The sequence below is a fragment of the Dipodomys merriami genome, unplaced genomic scaffold (assembly GCF_024711535.1).
Source record: "Dipodomys merriami isolate MVZ:Mamm:240054 unplaced genomic scaffold, mDipMer1.0.p SCAF_25, whole genome shotgun sequence".
NCBI lineage: Eukaryota > Metazoa > Chordata > Mammalia > Rodentia > Heteromyidae > Dipodomys > Dipodomys merriami.
In genome coordinates, this window is record NW_027203937.1 from 22,318,646 (window position 1) to 22,343,079 (window position 24,434).

The 24,434-nt window shown below is 36.5% G+C and overlaps 2 protein-coding genes and 3 pseudogenes across 2 annotated transcripts; 1 reads left to right on the forward strand and 4 right to left on the reverse strand.

Moving 5' to 3' along the window:
* Window positions 1-5,078: 5,078 nt before the first annotated feature.
* LOC138836293 (olfactory receptor 5P76-like) lies at window positions 5,079-6,023 on the reverse strand. The gene has a single exon (XM_070034785.1). It carries the CDS (start codon window positions 6,021-6,023, stop codon window positions 5,079-5,081), a length of 945 nt encoding a protein of 314 aa, XP_069890886.1.
* Window positions 6,024-11,878: 5,855 nt separating this feature from the next.
* On the reverse strand, window positions 11,879-12,513 carry LOC138836633 (olfactory receptor 5P6-like; annotated as a pseudogene).
* A 3,628-nt stretch (window positions 12,514-16,141) lies between these two features.
* On the reverse strand, window positions 16,142-17,230 carry LOC138836634 (ribonuclease P protein subunit p40-like; annotated as a pseudogene).
* A 1,087-nt stretch (window positions 17,231-18,317) lies between these two features.
* Window positions 18,318-19,266, reverse strand: LOC138836294 (olfactory receptor 5P6-like). Its single transcript, XM_070034786.1, has one exon. It carries the CDS (start codon window positions 19,260-19,262, stop codon window positions 18,318-18,320), a length of 945 nt encoding a protein of 314 aa, XP_069890887.1. The 5' UTR covers window positions 19,263-19,266.
* Window positions 19,267-23,959: 4,693 nt separating this feature from the next.
* Window positions 23,960-24,432, forward strand: LOC138836635 (E3 ubiquitin-protein ligase RBX1 pseudogene; annotated as a pseudogene).
* The last annotated feature ends 2 nt before the right edge of the window (window positions 24,433-24,434 follow it).

Consider the following 24,434-nt stretch of genomic DNA (forward strand, 5'->3'; position numbering starts at 1 on the left):
CCCATCCCTCCCCCCCACTCACACCACCCACCACCCCACCCCACCCCACCCCCGGCCAAAGTTGTAAAGTTCGTTTTTTGACATAAGGCCTGTACATCTCATTGTTGCAATGGGTCCACCTGTATCCCTATTTAAAAGATTTGTTTTTTCCCTTCACCTCCACAAATTATGCCAACATCAAATAAAATGAAAGCAGGTGTTATACCGTGGGGGAGGAACATACAAAGTAACAAAGAAATCATAAATATAAATATGTTAGAAACACTCACAGGTAAGAAAAACATTTGAATACTTATCTTGGGGTTCATTTCACCTAACAACTTATCAGACCTTTTCTGCTTGACTCACACATATACTAGTTATAGCAAATAGGAGAAACCATGGCACCTATGTTTCTTTGGGCCTGGCTTACTTCATTTAATATATTTTTTTCCAAGTCTTTCCACTTCCTAACAAATGGGGCAGTGTCATTCTTTCTGACGGAGGCATAGAATTCCATTGTGTATATATGCCACGTTTTCTTGATCCATTCATCTAGTGAGGGGAATCTGGGTTGGTTCCAGATCTTAGCTATGGTAAATAATGCTGCAATAAACATAGTTGTGCTGGTAGCTTTAGTATGGTCTTGTTTGTGATCATTTGGGTAAATACCCAAAAGTGGGATTGCTGGGCCATAGGGAAGCTCTATGTGTAGTCTTTTGAGGAACTTCCATACTACGTTCCAAAGTGATTGAACAAGTTCACACTCCCACCAACAATGCAGTAAGGTTCCGTTCTGTCCAAAACCCCTCCAGCATCTGTTGTTATCTTATATATCACCCTGCACCAGAATCAACTCCAAATGGATCAAAGAACTCGGAGTCAAAGCAGACACTCTGAAAACATTACAGGATGGAATAGGAGAAACCCTAGGTCTCCTTCCTTAAATAGAGACCCAGAAACACAACAAATCAAAGAAAGTTTGCACAAATGGGATTGCATGAAATTGCAGCGCTTCTGCATGGACATAGCTAGCAAGATCAATAGAAAGTCCACAGATGGGGAGAACTTCACTAGCCATACAACTGACAGGGTCTCATATCTAAAATATACCTGGAACTCAAAAAATTAAATCTCCCAACAACAAATCCTCAAAGAAACAACTACCCAATAAATAAGTGGGCTAAAGACTTAAAGAGAAACTTCTCTGAAGAGGAAAGAAGGATGGCCAATAGACACATGAAGAAATGCTCAACCTCCCTAGCCATAAAAGAAATGCAAATCAAAACAACATTGAGATACCACCTCACCCCAGTTAGAATATCTATAATCAAGAAAATGTTCTATATTATGATAAGTGTTTGACTCATACAGGCTTATGCAGCTTTCAGTAGCTAATAATGGTACATTTTACTTTACATAAGCCATACCCAAAGGATGTTAAAGGTCATGGATTTAGGACAATATTAAAAGGTATGGATTTAGGTATTGATAAATTTGCAGAAGTACTTAGAGGGAAGGTTTCTGGTGGCCACAATTTCTGGAAAACACAATGTCCCTTTGCTTCAGAGTAGTAAAAAGCACCATTTATTATGAATAGTGAAGTTTATTAGGCTAGAAAGGCACTTTCAGGGGTGAAAGTAAGTCAACTCAGAAAGAGAAGTCAAAACTATCATCCCTTTTGCCATAGCACAGGCTTTTATTGACATGCAGGGGGGCCAGGGGACCTCTCTGGAATAGGCACAAAGAGTTATTAACATTAAAGCTATGGAAGAATTATGACTTCAGAACTATTCTGGGCAAGCATCTACCCACAACTACCCAAGTAAAACACACAAGGACTGAAGGAGGAAGAAGATCTAATTACAACCAGATTAAAATGACGTGTTAATAATACAAAGGTAATTCTTGGTCACTCAAACTGATTGAGCTGGAGCCTGGTAATATATTTTGGTACCTTATATGTGGCTTTCTATAACCAGACAGTATGATAGATGTGACTTCTGTGTATCTGATTGTTGTACCCTTTAAAAGCAATATGTTGCTAGCCATGGACCAAACACTTCCTGGAATTTCCTTGGCTAACCACTACCTAACATGTAATATCCCACTCATATACATGAAATTTACTTGCGGGTTGGTTCCTGTCCAACAATGTCAGCTTTGGTTATTTTAATTAATCCCATAGTGAGCACAATTGGAAGAAATGATGAAATGTTAAGGATATTTTAACTATATTTGACTTACAGAAAATAAGGAATTGCATTACCAGTCAATAGGAAAACACAGAAAATATACTCAGCACTGAGGTATTACTTTGTGACAACAGAACTTGACAAGTCAGAAAAATGTCTGACTACCACAGGGCACTGGTACAAGCTGTAGATTTTGTATTGTTTTTCTATAACCGAGACAAAGTAATAAAATTAAAGCTAGGTGAATGTACCATGAAAAGTTTGAATGACACACTACATTTCATATATATCTTTAGGACAAAGGGAAATGGGAAGTAATCAGGCCTTGCACAGATATGCAGCCATAGAACTCTAGGAAATCTCAAATCTTGAGATAATCAAACCTCTAAGATGAGAAAGCTAATATTCTATCAGGGTAAAATGAATATGCAAATAAATGATCAAAACTGTAACTAGTTCTATCAATTATTAAGTATTCCCAGCTCAAAGAAACCAAGACAAGGAGAACCAATGGAAACACTAAGAACACTAAGCTTTAGGACATAGATATATGGTAATCAACACAGTCAATGATGTTACTTTATTAAAAATGGAAAGAAGGCTCCAACTCTTCAGTCCTGAACATCAGAGACTCAAAATGTAGAGTTTCTATGCATGCCAGCCTGACCTTGGGGACCCGGAGACTGTTGCCATGATATAACATATTGATAGACACTGTAAGCACTAGGCAAATCGTTTGAGTGAACTGAGAAATGAAGTAAAGCAAAAGGCTCATGAACATCCAACATAGACTGAGAGACAGAAAAAAAAAAGCAGAGAAATTTGATGAGACAAATTCTAGTTATAAAACTCAGCAACTCTGTAAACTAATTTGCACAGAGTAATTAAAAACTATGATTTGTTTTATTTCAATTAGAAAGAATAGTAATATAAAGGACAGTGTATAAAAAGGAAAATATTATAAAATTAATGATTAAATAGAAAGTCAGCCTACAGTGAAAGAGAAAATAGATAAATACTTGTTTTCTTACACTGATTTTGTTACCTTTCATCATGTAAAAATAAAATGAAAGTACAAATCACAAATACAGAAGGTCAAAAGCAATACAAATATAGCTTTTAAATCTATTATTACTATTATTATGAATACAAGTAGTTATATGTACTAATATATAATAATTGATAACTTAGGTAAACTGAAGAATATTTTTTAAAACATAATTAACTCAATTCAAAGCAAAGAGGAAACAAAATGGCAGTATCTTTTAATCATTAACGAAAATTTATCAACATATGGGAAAGAAATATGTAGACAGCATTTTATTAAATACTAAAGACATTCAATGAAATAGTAATTACAATCTTATGTAAGTTCATTGAAACTAAAGAGTGCATATTTCAATGCAATATCACCATGTGAGATGTCTTGATACTAAAACCCAACAAGCACAAAAGAAAATGCAATGATACTCCAGCTTCATTTTTATGAAAATAAACAAAAATACTTTACAGAATATTCACAACCTTATCAGCAGTTTATGAACACCATAATATATTAATAAGAGATCCTAGCAAGTACATATAGATTTAATTTAGATTCTTAAGGTAAAAATTGAAGTAATCAAAAGGAATTAATCAGAATTTATTTAAAGTCAAAATATTCTGTTAATTTGTTTTCCCTGACAGCAAACAGTAAATGTCATCAGGCTTGTTAAATGTCATGCACTTTCAGTATAGAATTGTGGACAAATATACCACATTGTTTTTCATATTGGATCATAGGAGACATATAAAAATCCTGAAGAGTATTTTTGAGAAATGTGCTACATGTCATATGGCCAGTACTAGAACCTAAGAAAAATTGTGTAAGATGTTCAGATCATATAAAGAAGGTATAACTATGGACTTTGCAGTATTTACTTTTTCTTTGAAAAAAGTATTTGACAAAACTATGTAACTATAACTGACAAAGTTGTACAAATACTACATATATGTATATGTATGTGTATACATGTGTACAAGAGTGGTGAGGCTTTAACTCAGGGCCTAAATGCAGTCACTGAGCTTTTCTGTCAAGGCTAGCACTCTACCACCTGAGCAACAACTGCACTTCCAGCTTTTTTTTGGAAGTTAATTGGACATAAGTGTCTCACATATTTTCCTGCTTGAGCTGGCTTTGAACCACGATCCTCAGATCTCAGCCTACTTGGTTGCTAACATTACAGACATGAGCGGCCAGCACCCAGCTCAAAACATTATATTTTTAAATAACAAAAAAGAAACCAGAAATCATGTATTACATTAAAAAATGTGATAGAATACATCACCAGGAGAATAGATCAAGCAGAAGAGATTAATAGTAAGCTGATAGACACACTACATTAAAATACAATGTTGGACATACAATACAAAAAAAGGAAAAAAATGAAGGAAGTTTATAAGACAGTTGGAAGTACATTAACCAGACAAATATCTGTGTCACTGTAACTTAAGAGTGAGAATGTCTTCTAATCAGTGGGTTAAAAATCACCTTCTAAACCCCTCACATTTCAACCACTACCCAAAATCACACAAGGAACTGAAATTAAGTAGCTTTAGGGGCCTTCAGGGAACTTATGATCAAAACTGATATATTGCAGTAAACATTTTCTTGGGAAAAAACTTTTGAAGATATTTAAGCAAATTTTGTTTTACAATAACAGTTCATGTACATAATCATAAATTCAGTGAGATTTTATCACAGAACTTCAAATCTCAATATATGATCTCAAAATAAATCATGTTTGCTAAAAATGTCTCAATGGGAAAATATGTATCAATGATTGTAGGACCACTCAGAAAGCCCATTTACTTTTATGTATAGTTATGATTTCCATAATAAAGCTTAGAAAATACCAGACTTGTCTAAGAAAACATTTTCCTCCAAAGCTCTCTCTTCAGAGCCCCCTTGATCTCATTATTTCTGAGACTGTAGATGAGGGGGTTTAACATGGGGATCACCACCATGTAGAACACAGATATCACCTTGTTCTGGTCAGTGGAGTAACTGGATTTGGGCATCACATAGATGAATGTAATGGTCCCATAGAACAGAGCAACTGCAGTGAGGTGGGAGGTGCATGTGGAGAAGGCTTTCTGGCGGCCCTCGGTGGAGCGCATCTTCAGGATGGTGATGAGGATGTAGATATAGGAGATGGCTATGACAATCACTGTGACCACAAGGATGGAAGCAGCAGTAAATGTGCAAAGAAGTATGCGAGCACTATCTTCAGAACAGGCAACTTCACGTAGAGGAGAAAAATCACAGAAGAAATGATTGACTCTGTTTGATCCACAGAACACTAAAGAAAAGAAAGATATAGTAAAAGATGAAGCATTAAAACAACCACCTATAAAAGCTATTATAAGTAACTGGACACAGACTTGTGTGGACATTTTGGTTGAATACAGCAGTGGGTTGCAGATGGCCACAAAGCGATCATAAGCCATGGCAGCCAGAAGGAAGCACTCGACTGCCCCAAAGAAAACAGCTGTACCAAGCTGGATGCCGCATCCATGGTAGGAGATCATGTTTTTGTCCACCAGGAAGTTAACCAACATGTTGGGTGTGACAGAAGATGAAAAGACCATGTCCACAAAAGCTAAATTGCTGAGGAAAAAGTACATGGGGTGGTGGAGCTGAGTGGAGATTCTGATGAGAAGGATTGTGCAGAGATTTCCAGCTATGGTCACCAGATAGATGCACAGGATGATGATGAAGAGGATGACTCGAAGGACTGGATCATGTGTTAAGCCCAGTAGAATGAACTCTGTCACTGTGGTGTGGTTTCCATCCACCAGGGAATCCATCAGACAATGGAGCTGCTGCCAGGACAAATCTAGGATGAACAGATTACATGAAAAATTTATAAACAGCGATTTAACTTCTCTTAGTGCATATTGAATATTATCATAAACATATTTAAGTACCATTACAGTAAATATTTACATGGAAAGATGATACCATCTGGAATTTTAAAATTGATTTTAGCAAAACCACCCTCAACATTCTATCCTATATTCTTTCTTTCCCTTCCTATTTACATTTTTTTAAGTGGTCATGGGACCTGAACTCTGGGCCTGGGCACTGTCCATCAGTTGTTCAGCTCAAGGCTAGCGCTCTACCACTTGAGCCACAGTGCCACTCCCAGCTTTTTCTGCTTATGTGGTGCTGAGGAATCAAATCCAGGGCCTCATGCATGCAAGGCAAGCACTCTACAACTGAGCCATTTTCCCAGCCCCCTATTTACTTTTTTAAAAATCTACGTAATGTATGGTTTTAAAGGAAAATGAAAATTCAAAATAGATAAACAAATCCACAAGGAAGACTGAAAGAACATAAATATGTTATTGTATGACAATCTCAGATAGCAATTAAGATGTATTTATAGTTGGTAAATACATGAATATATAAATATATATGCTTGCTTACTTCTTAATATACAGGTAAGAATTATATACCTATTGAACTATGTGATATACATATAGTTTTTTACAAGTTACAAAAATGATATTTTGCATAGGTATGTGAATTCTGGGCAATGTCCCAGAGCCGTCAAGTGCTCTATCAATTAAGCCACAGCTCTACTTCCAGCTTTTTGGTGCATTAGTAGAGAAAATAATCTCATGGACTTTCCTGCTTGGGCTGATTGTGAATCTTGAGCTTCAGATCTCAGCCTCCTGAGTAGCTAGGATTACAGACCTGAGTCACTGGCACCCAGCTAATATATTCTTTATCATGTTGAATTGAGTTAGAAGAGTTTAGAGAAGACTATGTAACTTGCTTATAATTACACAGGAAGTTACATATTCAATTTACATAGTTCTATTTGGATAAGTGCCAGTTACAAATATGTAACTTTCTTTGTTACTATGCAATAATAAAATTAAATTGTAGTAAGCACCAAGTCCAATACACCCAACAATGAATGTAAGACCGATTTGTGTAATCTTCTTAATGCTAACACGTGATAGAGTTGCCCAGGTTGTTTTACCTTTCAAGATAGCTATCAGTTAAATATAACCTTTTTTCAGAAGTCATACAAATATTTCTGATGGCAGATAAACGTTCTGAACTAGTGCAATAAGAGAGGTTACTTATTATTTCACCAACTGTTCATGTTTATTGGATACTTTTATATATTTGAAACAGGTAATAGTGCTTAACAAATACATTGAAATGCCAATGCAATCATTGTACAAAAAAAATCCCTTAATACCAACCAATATAAAGTATGTTCATTCATATGAAACAAATAACTTTCTACTATAATAATAATAATTTCTCAGTGGAAATTTTAACATAAACTCACTTTGAAAATGATACATATTTGTATAAATTACAAACTAAAAAATTTAAGAAGGATCTCTGAGCTTAGGGCTGTATTGATCCTAAACTCTAAATCTGCTGAATGTATGTACTAAACTTTTTAGACACCATGCTTGACCCTCAAAAATTCATATTTATAAACAAATATATTTGTGAAAAGATTTGTATACCTTTACATGTAAATCTCCAAATTAATTTTAAGTATCAATACAAGCCTAAGCATCTCAAAGCTATCATTTTCTGAGTGTCAAGTTTGGGTAGTACTTAGATCATGTGAGTTTCTGTCTTATGGTTAAGTAAGTGAAAATCAAGAGACCAAAGTCTTAACACAAACCAAACTCCTACCTCTTGGAATGAGAACACATTCAGCTTTGAGCAGCAGCACAAAGTCACAGTGATCATATACCTTGAAATATGTTTTCTGTTCTCCTTTGGGTCTAAGTCCCCAGTGAAGCTGGAGATTCAAGAATGAATGCAAAAGCATCATGGAGCATTTTCAGGTTCTTCAGTGGATATTGGGCAACTCAAATCTCATAACAGAAGTGATCTTCCAAGATGTTACCAATTCTCTGCTGGTCAATTTATTCATTTTTATCTTGATCTTCATGTATAGACTTACCATCTTTGTTTGACATTTACTATGGAGTATAATTACATGCCCCAAAAGAGTGATAAGAATCATAAATATCTTGATATGTATGATGAAGAAATAGTGTTAAACGTCAGGTATAAAATCTAGAATTAACTATAACCATTCCATATGGTTGTTCATGAGACCCTTGATTTCCTGTTTCTTTTTCTCACAGTATTCCAAAGGACATTCTTAGTGACAGTCACTATGGGGCATGGTAACACTTTTAAACCCCCAACTCCAACATACAGGATAGTAAGAAACTCCCAATTATTATGTATCTGAGACTAATGGTCTTCAAACATTCTATTCTTCTTTAATTTAATTAATATTATGGTCTATAATAACTAACTTAAAATTTTCCTAAACTTAAAGTCTCAGTAGTTTGGTTGTTTTTGTTTCCCTTTGCTCCCATGTGTGTTATCTTGTTTTGTCTGTCTGGTTATACTTTTCACTGTGTTTGATGTGACTGACTAAATTAAAGTTTTGGTAATCTATTTGCATATTGAGTTCACCCTGAGAAAATCAAGTTTCTTGGCCATCCCACATGCAATCTCATGGCTTAAAATTTTCAGACATAAATTGTTCACCTTAGCTTTAATATGTACTTCTTGCCAAATGTTTTGGATGGGTATCAGTAAAATATGCTGTGGTCCATGTGAGGTAGAACTCCATGTAAAATTCTGTTGTGAATAATGAAAAGGCCCAAGAAGCTCTGTAAAGTTAATATGTGCACATTTAAAACAGTCTATATCAAAGTGGCGCTGTGGCTCAAGTGGTAGAGCGCTTGCCTTGAGCTGAAGAGCGCCAGGGACAGTTTCCAATCCCAGAGTTCAAGCTCCACAACCAACAAAAAAATAAAATAAAATAAAATAAAAATGAAACAGTCCATATGCCTTCCAGATAAGAAAGTGTCACACCATTAGCACTTAAGAATTGCTTTATTGAGTACGAGGATTATGGAAGAACACAGAATCTTCAACATGAAGACTGATTGACCCCTGTTCTCTTACTACTCCTCATCATAGACTCTAAATCCCTGGAGTCCAATGTTGAGGCTGTGGTTTATAACTACTATAATCACAAGAACCATTATTCCTTCGGAGCTTGCATTATATCAACTCCTATGCTAAGTATTTTTCCCAGCAATTAAGTGCTTTTATTATCTTCATTTTTCTGAGGAAAGGACAGAGCTTGGAGAGTCCAAAAGACTTAGGCTGAGGGAATGAGAAGCCTCCCCACAACTGTCATTTTTGTACTACCCATTAAAGTCTCTACTTTACTGCTTCCCCCTCCCCACTCCACCCAGTCGCTGGAATGTTAAACCTTCTGGGAAGCCATCAGCAACCTAGCAGACCCCAGGGCAGCACTCCCATATGTGGAAGGAATTAAGAACCCTGAAGACAACTCCAAACAATGAAGGCACACACTGAACTTTCAAATGGACCATTCTAGAAGGACATTTGAGCCTCTTTTATGTCGAGAATGATGTGACTTGCTATGACTCAGACAGTGACATGTACTACACTCAGGAAGATGAACATTAGTTGAAAGAAGAGAAATTTCTTACAAGAATGAATAATATAAACTTAAATTCCCTACTAATATCCCTTCTAATTCCCTTAAAATATATACATTTCAACAGGCAAAAAAAAAAGCATAGGATATTGCCTCGTGGAATCATTACATAGATATAAGACATAAAAGCAATGTCATAAAGGTAGGATGAGGAAAATAAATATACAAGTACTTTATATTTTATGTAAATTGCTACATAACCAATTCTAGTTAAAAGGTGACATTTTAATAACATAATAGCTAAATCAATTGTTTAAAAATGATGTAAAGACCTATGACTAAAATGTCAATGAAAAAAACATACAGTACAATAGAAGGGAAAAATCTCAAATGATCCAAGGAAAAGAAAAAATAGAAAGAAAAAAAACAAAACACTATTAAAGACCACCCACATGGTAAAATATTGAATTATTTTCATCTTTGTTTGGGGAAAACTTCTCCTTCACTATTTTTATTCATGGTTATAATGAAGTCTCAGCTATTGAATAAGGTAATGAAAATCAATATAAAACCACATTAAAAATGTAAAATCAGAGATAAAACAATAAGTAAAACTCCATTTTTGCTTGGTGTTAATCCAGTAAATACTGAGAAATATATAAAACATATACTTTATCTAGAAACATAACAGAACAAAAGTTGAATATATGCAAAAATCATGTTTATATCTGGTAACTACTAAAAGAGAATAAAAGTGTAATAAAATTTATTTGAAGCTAGGCTCCAGTGGCTCACACCTGTAATCCTAGCTACTCAGGAGGCTGAGATCTGAAGATCATGGTTCAAAGCCAGTCCAGGCAGGCAAGGCCGCCAGACTCTTATCTCCAATAAACCACTAGAAAACTGGAAGTGGCGCTGTGGCTCAAGAAGTAGAGAGTTCATCTTGAGCTGAAGAATGTAGAGACACAGGGATAGCACCCAAGCCCAGAATTCAAACCCCATGACCGACAAAAAATAATCATAAATGTATTTAAAATGTGTCAAAGTGCTCTTCTCTTTCTCTCTCTTTCTCCTCTTCTTTCCCCTCTGTCTCCACATGCCTCCATCTCTTACAGGCCCATAGTTTGCTGTCCCCCAAATAAATGCTCGTTCTGCCCGAAAAAAATGTGTCAAAGTATTTGGATATACATTTATAAATAGCATGTAAACTGTATTTAAAGATAAATTAAAGAAAACCCACTTAAGTAGAAAGAGGTACTATATTCAATACCATATTCTTTAACTGGAAAACGCACTACCCATAAAGTAAAAACTCCATCTCCAAAGGTTGATTTGCAGATTCAGATTCAGTGCACTATGGATCAAATTCTATGAGGAATAATAACAATAATCTGATGGTGAGTAAATGTTAGTAAATGTTCTGTTACTGTGAAAAAAGTAGCTGACATATAAAATTCAATGCAGAAAAGGTTTATTTAGGTTCATACATTTGGAAGTTTCACTAAGTAATGAGATGACTCCGTGACTGAGGCTTTTGGTGACATATCATGCTGTCACACACAGTAGAATAAAACCATTCACATCAAGGTCAGAAAACAAAACAGAGAAGTCAAAGAGGTTGGGGTATCTTCCCAGTGAGCTAACCGTCACTAGGCTCAACCTCTGGATGTTTCCACCATCTCCTAATAGCACAGTACTAGGGACCAATGCTGTAACAAATATCCACCTTGGGCAATATTGAAGAGCCATCCCATAACAAGGTCTAACCTCATGAAGAGATGCCATAGAAAAAAACGTGTTCAGTGGATGAATACAATTTTGTTTAATGTGACACAATTTATGTTCCTAATTGTATATATATATTTTTTTTACTTTAAAAGTAACTGAGTTACCTAAAAATTTAACCCTAATGTTTACTGAAAAATCATCACATTCACTAAGGCTGCATCAGAGGATAGATTTCAAAACAGATATTCAGTATGACATTGACCATGACATATTGTATTTATGGACAACTTTGTTGAACGGTAATTCTGTTGCATGATAAACACATCATTATCAAAAAGATGATGATGATGATGATGATGATGATGATGATGATGATGATAACCAGATACTCATCTTCCTTTTAAATATGGCAACTAGGCAATATCATTCCTGTAAGAAACTGTACAAAGTAATATCTCATTAAGAAAGTATTTTCCTACTAAGATCTCTTTTCAGAGCACCTTTAATCTTGTTATTCCTGAATCTGTAGATGAGGGGGTTCAACATGGGTATCAGCACCATATAGAACACAGATATCATCTTCTTCTGGTCAGTGGAGCAGCTGGCATCACATAAATAAATGTAACTGTCCCAGAGAACAGAGTAACTGCAGTGAGGTGGGAGGTGCAGGTGGAAAAGGCCTTGTGGCGGCCCTCAGTGGAGCGTAACTTCAGGATGGTGATGAGGATGTAGATGTAGCAGATGGCTATGACAATCACTGTGGACACAATGACAGAGCCAGCAGTAAATGAAGGAACAATTGTGAAGATAATGTCTGCTGAACAGGATACATCAACTAAGGGAAAAAAATCACATAAGAAATGATTGACTCTATTGAGTCCACAGAAAAGTAAACCAAAGAAGGAAAGGGTAAAGGAGGAAGCATTCAGAAAAACTCCTATGAAAGCTACTGCAATTAACTGCACACAAACTCATGTAGATGTTTTGGCTAAATACAGCAGTGGGTTGCAGATGCCCACAAAGTCATCATAGGCCATGGAAGCTAAAATAAAGCATTCAAATGTCCCAAAGAAACAAGTTGAACCAAGCTGGAAGCCACACACAAGGTGTGGAGCATCATTAAGTTGTGTTATAGACATAGGGCAATCCAAATTCAACATCTCAAGATACTGCTAATTCTCAAGTGGACAATTTATCCTTTTGTTCTCTTCTAGGTATTTATGCTACATCTATAGTCTAAATTTACCAAACTTTCTTATAAATAAATGTTATCCAGACTTGCTATTAGATAAATGTTAGTTCTGTGGTTACTGTGGATCTTGCCATTATAAAGACAGCACTAAATTTCATGTATAAATTGCTAACGTGAGCTCTATCCATTCAATGTGTTTATTGCTAAATATTATGTGCTGACATCCATAACATATGCTAATCAGTACTATCAGGGAACACGGTACTTGTAAAGCTACCTTTTAAATAACCAAAAATGTAAAAATAGATAAAACATATACATTTTCATGGTAGAAAGAAACATGTCAAAAGCTGTATAATGAAAGAAAAATTAGAAAGATGTTTGGATGAGTTCCAGAAGACAAACAGTGTTAAAAAGTACATGGGTTGTGACAGAACACCAGAATCTTCAGCCACAAGATGCAGCCATACTCTGATTTTTTTAAAACTCCATCTTAAATCCCCTGAGGCCCACTGTTAAGGGAGAAAGTTTATAAACACTAAAATAACTAGAATCACTATCATACAGATCTGACTCTATTGGATTAAAAAGTATGCTAAGCACTGAACACATTTTAAATCCTCATCAATTTTATGAAGTAGTTCCTTTAAGTATCTTCATTGGTAGATAAGAGAACTGACACCAAAAGTTTCAAGCAATTTGTTCTGATTTCAATTTCCACTTTCAGTTTCCTGTTTCCAATATTGTTGACTAAAGTCTCCCCTACTTGTCAGAAATTTTCCATCTCCTGGGAAGCCATCAGCAGCCTGTGCAACAGTTGCAGTCCCTAAATATTATCCCAAGTAATGGAGGCTTAAGTTCAATGCATACACACCATTTCCTTGACGGTGAAACAGACTATTGTAAAAGACCATCAAACACTTCCTACGACAATCCAGTCATTGTTACTCCAGTAGTAATCACATCATGCATTCAAGAAGCTAAACATCAGAAAGAATAAGAATCTCTAACTCTCATCTCATATGTAAAATGGCAAATAACTGGTTTATATAAACATAACACTAAAATACATAAAACTCACCAAATAAAATAGTGCTACTGCTTTTGGTGATTTCATATAAATGTTACATATACACAACATATCATAAGGTAGCATGAAAAAATATATCAGGTTTCAGAATCATTAAGTTTTCTGTAAATTACTACATTACTAATGCTAGGTGTGATGGACTCTCAAGAAGAAATAGTAGAGCTGCAAACATTTTAGGCGAAATGAACCCCAAGATAAGGTTTCAAATGTTTTTTCTCTCTTGTGATTGTTTCTAACATATTTATAAGATGATTTCTTTGTTGCTTTGTATGTCTCTCCCCCACAGTTTAACCCCTTTTTTCACTGTATTTGATGTTGGTATAATTGGTGGAGGGGAAGGGGAAAAAACAAATTGTTTAAATAAGGATACAAGTGGACCCATTGCAACAATGAGATGTACAAGATGTTATGTTGAAAACGAACTTTACAACTTTGGCTGGTGGGGGGCGGGGATAATGAGGGGGGCGGTGGGTATGTGGTGGGGAGATGGGAAGGGATGGGAGGGGAAATAAATAAGGAGGCAACAATGCTTGATAAGAAATTAACGCATTACCTTGCCCATGTAAGTGTAACCCCACTGTACAGTATTTTCACAATTTAAAAAAAAACATTTAAAAAGTAATGCAAAGATATGTGTCTAAAATGCCAGGTGAGAATGAGAGAGGAGGACAAGGCTGGGGGAGACATTGCATAATGCTTGAGCTGGCTTTGAACCACAATCCTCAGATCTCAGTCTGAATAGCTAGAACTACATGCATGAGCCAGCAGTACTAAGCTCAAAATATTATATTTGTATATAATAAAAAATAAATAAACCAGAAATCCTTTTTCACATTAAAAATGTGATAGAATGCATCACCAGGAGAGTAGATCAAGCAGAATAAAATAGTAAGCTCATAGACAGAGTGCATTAAAATACAATGGTGACCATATAAGTGGGCTAAAGAATTTAAAAGAGACTTCTCTGGAGAGGAAATAAGAATGGCCAATAGACACATGAAGAAATGTTCAATTTCTCTGGCCATAAAAGAAATGCAAACCAAAACCACATTGAGATTCTACCTCACCCCAGGTAGAATGGTCATTATCAAGAAAACAAATGATAATAAATGCTGGTGGGGATGTAGCCAAAAGAGAACACTATTACACTATTGGTGGGAATGTAAGATGGTACAACCACCTTGGAAGGCTGTATGGAGGTACCTCGAAAGACTTAAACATAGAACACTCCTATGATCCCAGAATCCCACTCCTGGGAATTTATCCAAAGGATCTCAAGCTAAGGCACATTAAAGTACCAGAACAACTATGTTCGTTGCAGCATTATTTACCATAGCTATGGAACCAACACAGATGCTCTTCAATAGATGAATGGATCAAGAAAATGTGGTATATATACACAATGGCCTTTTATGCTTCTGTCAGAAAGAATGACATCACCCCTTTCATGAAGTAATAGAAAGACTTGGAAAAAATCATCTTAAGTGAAGTAAGCCAGACCAAAGAAACATGGGCTCTATGGTTTCCCTCTTTCATAATAATTAGTATATGCCTAGGATAGTCTGGCAGAGAATCATAATAGCTTAAGAGCTATGTACATATGACCATACAAAATGATTCTAATTGAAATGAACTTCAGGCATGGAAACAAAAGGTCTTTTTCTCAGTTGATTTCACCAGTGTACTATATCTAGTTCTTTTTTCTTATTTTATTTCATTTTTGTTTTTGTATATATTTTTATTGTAAAATTATTGTACAGAGGGGTAAAAGTTACATGAGTAAGGCAATGTACACATTTCTTATTTTCTGAATACATTTAAAGTATATTTTTTCCCTGTGAATTATAAAAGCTGTTTTTTTCATTGGGTCTCTATCAGACACATTACTAGAAATAACATAGAACATGTTGGTTAAAAATTCTCAGCTCCCACAGGTCCCTCCCTGATCCAAAGACAATAAACACAGGGAGAACAGCTGATGAGAACTCAGGCTGGCCTGACATCCAGGCTCATCCACTAGCAGAGTGAACTCACAAGCTTCCGTACCATGCTATGCCTTAGTTTCCTCATAGGGTTGAGGAGAAATTGAGGAGGGAATAAATGAAGAGCCTTACCACAAGGACAGGTCGTAGGAAGGGTGATACAGGTCTTTTCATTGCTTGAAGAAAAGCTTCAATGAGCAACACCAGCCCTTACACAATGGTTCCCAGTCCAGCTGGTATGACAATGCAGTAAACACACGCTGTGTTTGCACTGATGGAGAAATACAGTCAGTCACTAAGCATGCACCCGCTGCCACGTAGATAGGCTGTTGCAGGCCAGAATGCAAGCAAATGCTGAGCTGAGGAACATTATCAGTGCACAGACCCACACATACACGATGAAGAAATCAGAAAACAACAGTGACAAAAAATAAACAGATTTTAAAATTCAGTATTGCTTAGAGAGGACAGTCATTAAGTGTCCCAACAGCCACCGGAAGCCAATAGTCCTAGTTATTAAAAATGACATGGTTGTACATATGTTCACCTCCTTTGTAAAAATCATGCTCATTCTCTCTCCAGGAGACAGAGCTGTCTGCAAAGCCTTGAACTGACAAGGTAATCCACGGGGCCAGCTTTGCTTCATCAAAATAATGACAGAGCCATTCCAGCAGGACACAGATTTGCTCTGGAAGGATGAGGCCAGTGATTGTACACAAGCAAGCCCTGGCCACTACTGTGGTTGGCTGGGGACAGCAGTAGGTTGACACAAAATTATTAGGCTTGTTATTTGGTCTGCATTACAGAACACTGCACCCAGCCACTCAAAGAGCTCTGGGACACCCACAGGATAAATCTGGCTCTTGTTTATGCTCACTGCTATGCCACACTGGGCACTGCAAATCATTCACTGTGCTCAGTTCTACTTTAGGGTGATGTTCCTGAATTTGGTATTTCGAAAAGTATGACATCATTGTTGACACTGTTGCACCTGTAGAATGCCAAGCCAAAAGGAAATCAAACTTCAAAGGCTTCTTTTCTTTGAAGGACCAGCATATTCTATTATACTTTTTAGACTCCAACATAAAAAATGAATCCATCAAATCAATGGAAACAATGAACTTTCTGATTTTTCTGCCAAAATACTGAGGGGGATGACCTTGAAGTCCAGTTTCTTCATAAGTGTCTTTATCCAGGGATAAAATCAACTTTCCATTGGGTAGCAGACCAACAGTATCGTCATCAATATGTATATTGAAAGTCAGTGCATAGCAGGAACCTTTCCTTACAAAAGTGTTGATGAATTCATGTGTAATTAATTCGTGAAGAGGTAAATTCTTCACAGAGTAATAGGGTCGAGTTTCCATGACCAGGCATTTCAGTTCTTTTGGTAGTATCCCACATTCCAGAATGAGAAATGACTCCTGGTAATTGTGATAGTGGGCCTTCACTAGATGCCAGTGGAGTGACTTGTGGTGGCTGAAGTTGGATTTCTCACAGATTAGCAAGTGCCAGGGAACCTCTCGAAGCATTAGCAGCATGGCCATAGTCTACACTACCAAATGAGTACATTTCTTATCCAGCATTTTAACCTCCTCCTTTGTTTTTACCCTACCATCCCTTCCCTCCCCACATCCCCAACTCCCCTCTTCCTACCCCAAAGTTGTAAAGTTCATTTGCAACATAGTGTCTTATACATCTCATTGTTAAGATAGGTTAACCTGTTTCCATATTTCAGCATTTTGCTGTTTCTTTTCCTTATTTCATTTTTCTTTTTCCATGGGTTTTTCCATGCAAATCTCTGTCTTTGATTCTAGTACCTTCCATTTAGTACATACATTTATCTGATTTGGGGAAGGGAAGGAAAATAACAAAATGAGGAAAGAAATACAAAGGATAATCCATTGCAAAAAGGATATTCACAAGTCACCATGTTGGAAATAAACTTTACAACTTGGGGGGACAGGGGTAGGGAGAGGGAAAGGATAGTAGGAGAACAACAGATGAGTGGGTAACAATCAATGAGAAATGTACCTCAGTCATGTAACCGTAACCCCTCTGTACAGCATCTCTCCAATAAAATAACATTTTTAAAACAGAATACAATGGTCCACATAAAACACAAAAAAGGAACAAAGAGGAATGAAGAAAGCTTACAAGACACTTGGAAGAACATTAAAAGGAAAAGTATCTGTGTCATTATAGCTCAGCAGGGAAAATGTTTTAATCAGTGTGTTAAAGATCCCCTTTTTAGTCCCTCATAATTTCAACCACCTCCCAAAATCACAGAAAGATTTGAAATTAAGTAATTTTATGACCATAAAATCAAGGAGCATAACATCCAAACTAAAACATTCCAGTAAACACTTTTTTGGGTGTGAAAACTTCGAAATAATATTTAGCAAATTTTGTTTTCCAACAAGAGTTCATATTCTTAATCATAAACTCAGTGTGATTTCACAACATCACATCAAGCCTCTTAGTTGGTACATGATCTCAAAATGAACTATGCTTAGTAAAATTTGCCCAATAGGTAATTATGTACCAATGATTGCAGGACCATTTCAGAATGTCAGTTTATTTGTAGGTATAGTTATTATTTCTATAATGAAGATTAGAAAATACCATGCCTAACTAAGAAAACACTTTCCTCCAAAGCTCTCTCTTCAGAGCCCCCTTGATCTCATTATTCCTGAGACTGTAGATAAGGGGATTCAACATGGGGATCACCACCATGTAGAACACAGATATCACCTTGTTCTGGTCAGTGGAGTAGCTAGATTTGGGCATCAGATAAATAAACATAACTGTCCCATAGAACATAGAAACTGCAGTGAGGTGGGAGGTGCAGGTGGAGAAGGCCTTCTGGCGGCCCTCTGTGGAGCGCATCTTCAGGATGGTGATGAGGATGTAGATATAGGAGACGGCAATGACAATCACTGTGACCACAAGGATGGAGGCAGCAGTAAATACAGAAAGAAGTATGAGGGCACTATCTTCAGAACAAGCAATTTCACGCAGAGGAGCAAAATCACAGAAGAAATGATTAACTATGTTTGACCCACAGAACACTAGAGAAACGAAAGAAATAGTAAAGGATGAAGAATTTAAACAACCACCTATAAAAGCTACTATAAGTAACTGGAAACAAACTTGTGTGGACATTTTGGTTGAATACAGCAGTGGGTTGCAGATGGCCACAAAGCGATCATAGGCCATGGCAGCCAGAAGACAGCACTCAACTGGCCCAAAGAGGAAAGCTGTACACATCTGGATGGCACATCCATGGTAGGAGATCATGTTTTTGTCCACCAGAAAGTTCACTAAAATGTTGGGTGTGACAGAAGATGAAAGGGCCATGTCAGCAAAAGCTAAATGACTGAGGAAAAAGTACATGGGGTGGTGGAGCTGAGTGGAGACTCTGATGAGAAGGATTGTGCAGAGATTTCCAGCTATGGTCACCAGGTAGATGCACAGGATGATGATGAAGAGGATGACTCGAAGGACTGGGTCACGTGTTAAGCCCAATAGAATGAACTCTGTCACTGTGGTGTGGTTCCCATCTACCAGGGAATCCATCAGACAATAAGGCTGTTGCCAGGACAAATCTAGGAAGACTAGATTATATGAAAAATTTATAAACATATTGGTTTCATTTATCTTAGTGCATACTGAATGTCATCATAATCATATTCAAGTACCAGTACACATATGCATTGGAAGAGGATACCATCTATAATTTTAAAATTTATTTTAGCAAAACCACCCTCAAATTTCTATCTTATCTTCTTTCTTTCCCTTCATATTTGCATTTTCTTAAATCTATAAAATGTATGGTTTTAAAGGAAAATAAAAATTCAAAATAACTAAACAAATCCACAAGGAAGACTGAATACACTGATAGGAAAGAACATAAATAGGTTATTGTATGACAAGCTCAGATAGCAGTTGAGATATATTCATAGTTGGTAAATATACATACATAAAAATATATATATGCTGGCTAAATGCTTAATGTGCAGCTAAGAATTACATACCTATCGAAGCATGTGTTATGCATATAGTGTATTACATGTTACAAAAAGGATATTTTGCATAGGCATGTGAGTCCTGGGCAATGTCCCAGAGCCTTCAAGTGCTCTATCAATTAAGCCACAGCTCTACTTCCAGCTTTTTGGTGCTTTATGGGAGACAATAATCTCATGGACTTTGCTGTTTGGACTGACTGTGAATCTTGAACCTCAGATCTCAGCCTCCTGAATACCTAGGATTATAAGCCTGAGCCACTGTCACCCAGCAATTATTATATTCTCTATCATGTAGAATTGAGTTAGAAGTGTTTAGAGAAGACTATGTAACTTGCTTATAATTACACAGGAAGTTACATACTCAAACTATTTACTTATACAAACTATTTACATAGTTTGTATTTGGATAATTGCCAGTTACAAATATATAACTTTCTTTGTTACTATGCAATAACAAAATTAAATTATAGTGAGCACCAAGTCCAATACATCCAGCAATAAATGTAAAACAGATTTCTGTAATCTTCTTAATGCTAATGTGTGATACAGTTGCACAGATTGTTTTGCATTTCAAGAAAACGATCAGTTAAATAAAACTCTTTTATAGAAGTCATACAAAATTTCTGATACTAGATATAAGTTCTATATTAGTGCTATAAAGGAGGTTACTTATTACTTCACCAATTGTTCAAGTTTATTGGATATTTTTATATATTTGAAACAAGTAATAATGTTTTAGCAAATACATTGAAATGCTAATGCACTCACTGTGAAAAAAAATCCTTTAATATCTACCAATATAAAGCATGTTCATTCATATGAAAAAAATAACTTTCTACTGTAATGATAATTTTCCACTGGAAATTTTAACATAAAGTAAAGTCACTTTGAAAATGATATATATTTGTATAAAGAATAAACTAAAAAAATTAAAAAGGATCTCAGGTTTTGTCTATATTGATCCTAAACTCTAAACCTGCAGAATGTATGTACCAAACTTTCTGTCTATCATGTTGGCCCTTAAAAACTCAGATGTATAAAAACCTAAGTGTTTCAGAAAAGATTTGTATACCTTTACATGTAAACCTCCAAATTCATTTTAAGTATCAACACAATCCTAAGCATGTCAAGCTACCATTTTCTCAGAGTGTAACTTTGGGTAGTGCTGAGATCATGTGAGTTTCTCTTATAGTTAAATAAGTGAGACTCAAGAGACAAAAATGTTAATGCAAACCAAACTCCTACCTCTTGGAATGAGAACACATTCAGCTTTGAGTAGCAGCACAAAGTCACAGTGATCATTTACCTTGAAATATGTTTTCTGTTCTCCTTTGGGTCTAAATCCCCAGTGAAGCTGGAGATTCAAGTATGAATGCAAAAACATCATGGAGCATTTTCAGGTTCTTCAGTGGATATTGGTCAACTCAATTCATATAACAATAGTGATCTTCCAAGATGTTACCATTTCTCTGGTGGTCAATTTATTTGTTTCTATCTTGATCTTCATGCATAGACTTATTATCTTTGTTTGACATTTACTAGGGAGTATAATAAGATGCCCTGAAAAAGTGATAAGAATCATAAATATCTTGATAGCTATGATGAAGAAATAGTGTTAAATGTCAGGTATAAAATCTAGCATTAGCTATAACCATTCCATATGGTTGTTAATGAGACCCTTGATTTCCTGTTTATTTTTCTCACAGTATTCCAAAAGACATTCTTAGTGGCAGTCACTATGGGGCATGGTGACAACTTTTAAACGTCCAACTGCAGCATACAGAATAGTAAGAAACTCCCAATTATTATCTATCTGATACTAAAATTGGCTTCGACCATTCTTTTCCTCTTTAATTTAATTAATATTATCATCTATAATAACTAACTTAAAAGTCTTCTAAACTTAAAGTCTCACTAGTGTGGTTGTTGTTGTTTCCCTTTGCTCCCATGTGTGTTATCTTCTTTTGTTTGTCTGGTTATACTTTTCACTGTGTTCCATGGGAATAACTAAAGTTTGGGTTATCTATTTGCATACTGAATTCTCCCTGAGAAAATCAAGTTTCCTGGCCTTCCTCCATGCAACCTCATGGCTTACAATTTTCAGACACAAATTGTTCACCTTAGCTTTAGTATGTCCTTCTTGCCAAGTGTTTTAGATTGGTATCAGTAAAATATGCTGTGGTACATGTGAGGAAGAACGCCATGTAAAACTCTGTTGTGAATAACAAAAAGGCTCAAGAAGCTCTGTAAAGTTAATAAATATGTGCACATTTAAAGCAGGCTATATGCCTTCCAGATAACAAAGTGTCAGACCATTAGCACAAAAGAATTGCTTTATTGAGTACGAGGATTGTGGGAGAACACAGAAACTTCAACATGAGGACTGATTGACCCCTGTTCTCTTACTACTCCTCATCATAGAATCTAAATCTATGGAGCCCCATGTTGAGGCTGTGGGTTTATAACTACTATAATCACAAGAACCAGTATTCCTTCAGAGCTTGCATTATATCAACTCCTGTGCTAAGTATTTTTCCCAGCAAGTAAGTTCTCTTACTGTAAGGTCTGCTCCTGGATGGCCAGCAGACTCCGCCCTCCTCTCAGCTTTTTCCTTCTCTTCCCTTTCCCAGCTCTCTTGCTGTTCTTTTCTAGCTCTCTCTATCTCTCTCTGTTCTTTTCTTGCTCTCTCTGCTCTTTTCTAGCTCTTTTCTCTCTCTTTGCTCTCTGCTTTCTTTCCTCTCTCTTTTGCCAACCACGTGGAATGCCAACCTTGCCTGGTCCCAGAAGGTCTACTGAATAAACTTACTCCTTACCTGAATACTACGTGAGTGCTGCTGTTCTTACCTCTCTCTCTGCTCTTTTCTAGCTCTTTCCTCTCTTCCCAGCTCTCTCTCATTCCCAGGCCTTTCCCAGCCACATGGAGTGCCAACCTTACCTGGTCCCAGCAGGTCTACTGAATAAACCTACCCCTTACCTGAATACTACGTGCGTGGTGCAGTTCTTCCTCGGCTACCTCTTTATAAAAACCTAACACTTATTATCTTCATTTTTCTGAGGAAAGGACAGAGCTTGGAGAGTCCAAAAGACATAGGCTGAACTTTGGAAAGCAGTATGGAGACTCCTCAAAAGACTTCACATAGAGTTCCCCTATGACCCAACAATCCCACTTTTGGGCATTTACCCAAATGTTTACAAACAAGACCACACTAAAGCTCCCAGCACGACTATGTTTATTGCAGCATTATTTACCATAGCTAACATATGGAACCAACCCAGATGCCCCTCAGTAGATGAATGGATCAAGAAAATGTGGTATATATACACAATGCAATTCTATGCCTCCATGAGACAGAATGACATTGCCCCAATTCTTAAGAAATGGAAAGGCTTGGAAAAATTTATATTTAGTGAAGTAAGCTAGGCCCAAAGAAACATAGGTCCCATGGTTTCCCTTATTTGCAATATCTAGTATATGTCTTAGTCAAACAGAAAAGGTTAGATAAGGTGATGTTAGGGAAATGAATTATAAGATATGTATTCAAATGTTTTTTTTCTTTCATGTGATTGTTTCTAACACATTTATAAGATTATTTCTTTGTTGCTTTGTATTTCCCTCCCCCACAGTATAACCCCTTCTTTCACTGATTTGATGTCGGTATAAGTGGTGGAGGGAAAGGGGAAAAACAAATCGTTTAACTAGGGATACAGGTGGACCCATTGCAACAATGAGATGTACAAGTCATTATATCGAAAATGAACTTTACAACTTGGGGGGGGGGACAGAACGGGCAGGATGGGGGGGGAGGATGGGAAGGGATCGGAAGGGGAAACAAAAAAGATAGCTACAATGCTTGATGAGAAATATACTCATTATCTTGCCCATGTAATTGTAACCCCTCTGTACAGTATTTTCACAATTAAAAAAAAAAGACTTAGGCTGAGGAAATGAGAAGCCTACCCCCAACTGTCATTTTTGTACTACCCATTAAAGTCTCCACTTTAATGCTTCCCCCTCCCCACTCCACCCAGTTGCTGCAATGTTAAACCTTGTGGGAAGCCATCAACAACCTTGCAGACCACATGGCAGCACTGCCATATGTGGAAGGAGTTAAGAACCCTGAAGACAACTCCACATAATGAAGGCTGGAATTCTATGCACACACTGAACTTTCAAATGGACTGTTCTAGAAGGACATCTGAGACTTGCATGTCAGGACAGTCGCGACTTCCTATGACTCAGGCACTGACATGTACTACACAACCAAGAAGATGGACATTAGTAGAAAGAACAGAACTCTCTTACTTACAAAAATGGATAATATGAATCTAAATTCTCTAGTAATTTCCCTGATAATTCCTTTAAAATACATATATTTCATCAGATTAAAAAATAATAAAACAGACAGACCATGTATTTCCAAAATGCCGGCAGCAATAGATGTGACACCCCAAGTGGCACCAGCAGTGGCACAGGCAAGAGGCGCTTTGAAGTAACAACGTGGAATGCAGTAACCAGGTGGGCCTGGGATATTGTGGTAGATAACTGTGCCATCTGCCGAAACATACTATAGATCTTTCAGGCCTTTCAATTCCATTGAATCTCTTGCTGGCTCAAAACACAGCAGGTGTGCCTTTTGGACAACAGAGAGTGGGAATTCCAAAAGTATGGCCACTAGAAAAAGGAATCTTCCATCAAGCTTAACTGTTTTGTTATTCATTTAGT

Coding starts and splice junctions, on each gene's coding strand:
- LOC138836293 (XM_070034785.1), bottom strand. CDS start 6,023: ATGGATTCCCTGGTGGATGGAAACCACACCACAGTGACAGAGTTCATT.
- LOC138836294 (XM_070034786.1), bottom strand. CDS start 19,262: ATGGATTCCCTGGTAGATGGGAACCACACCACAGTGACAGAGTTCATT.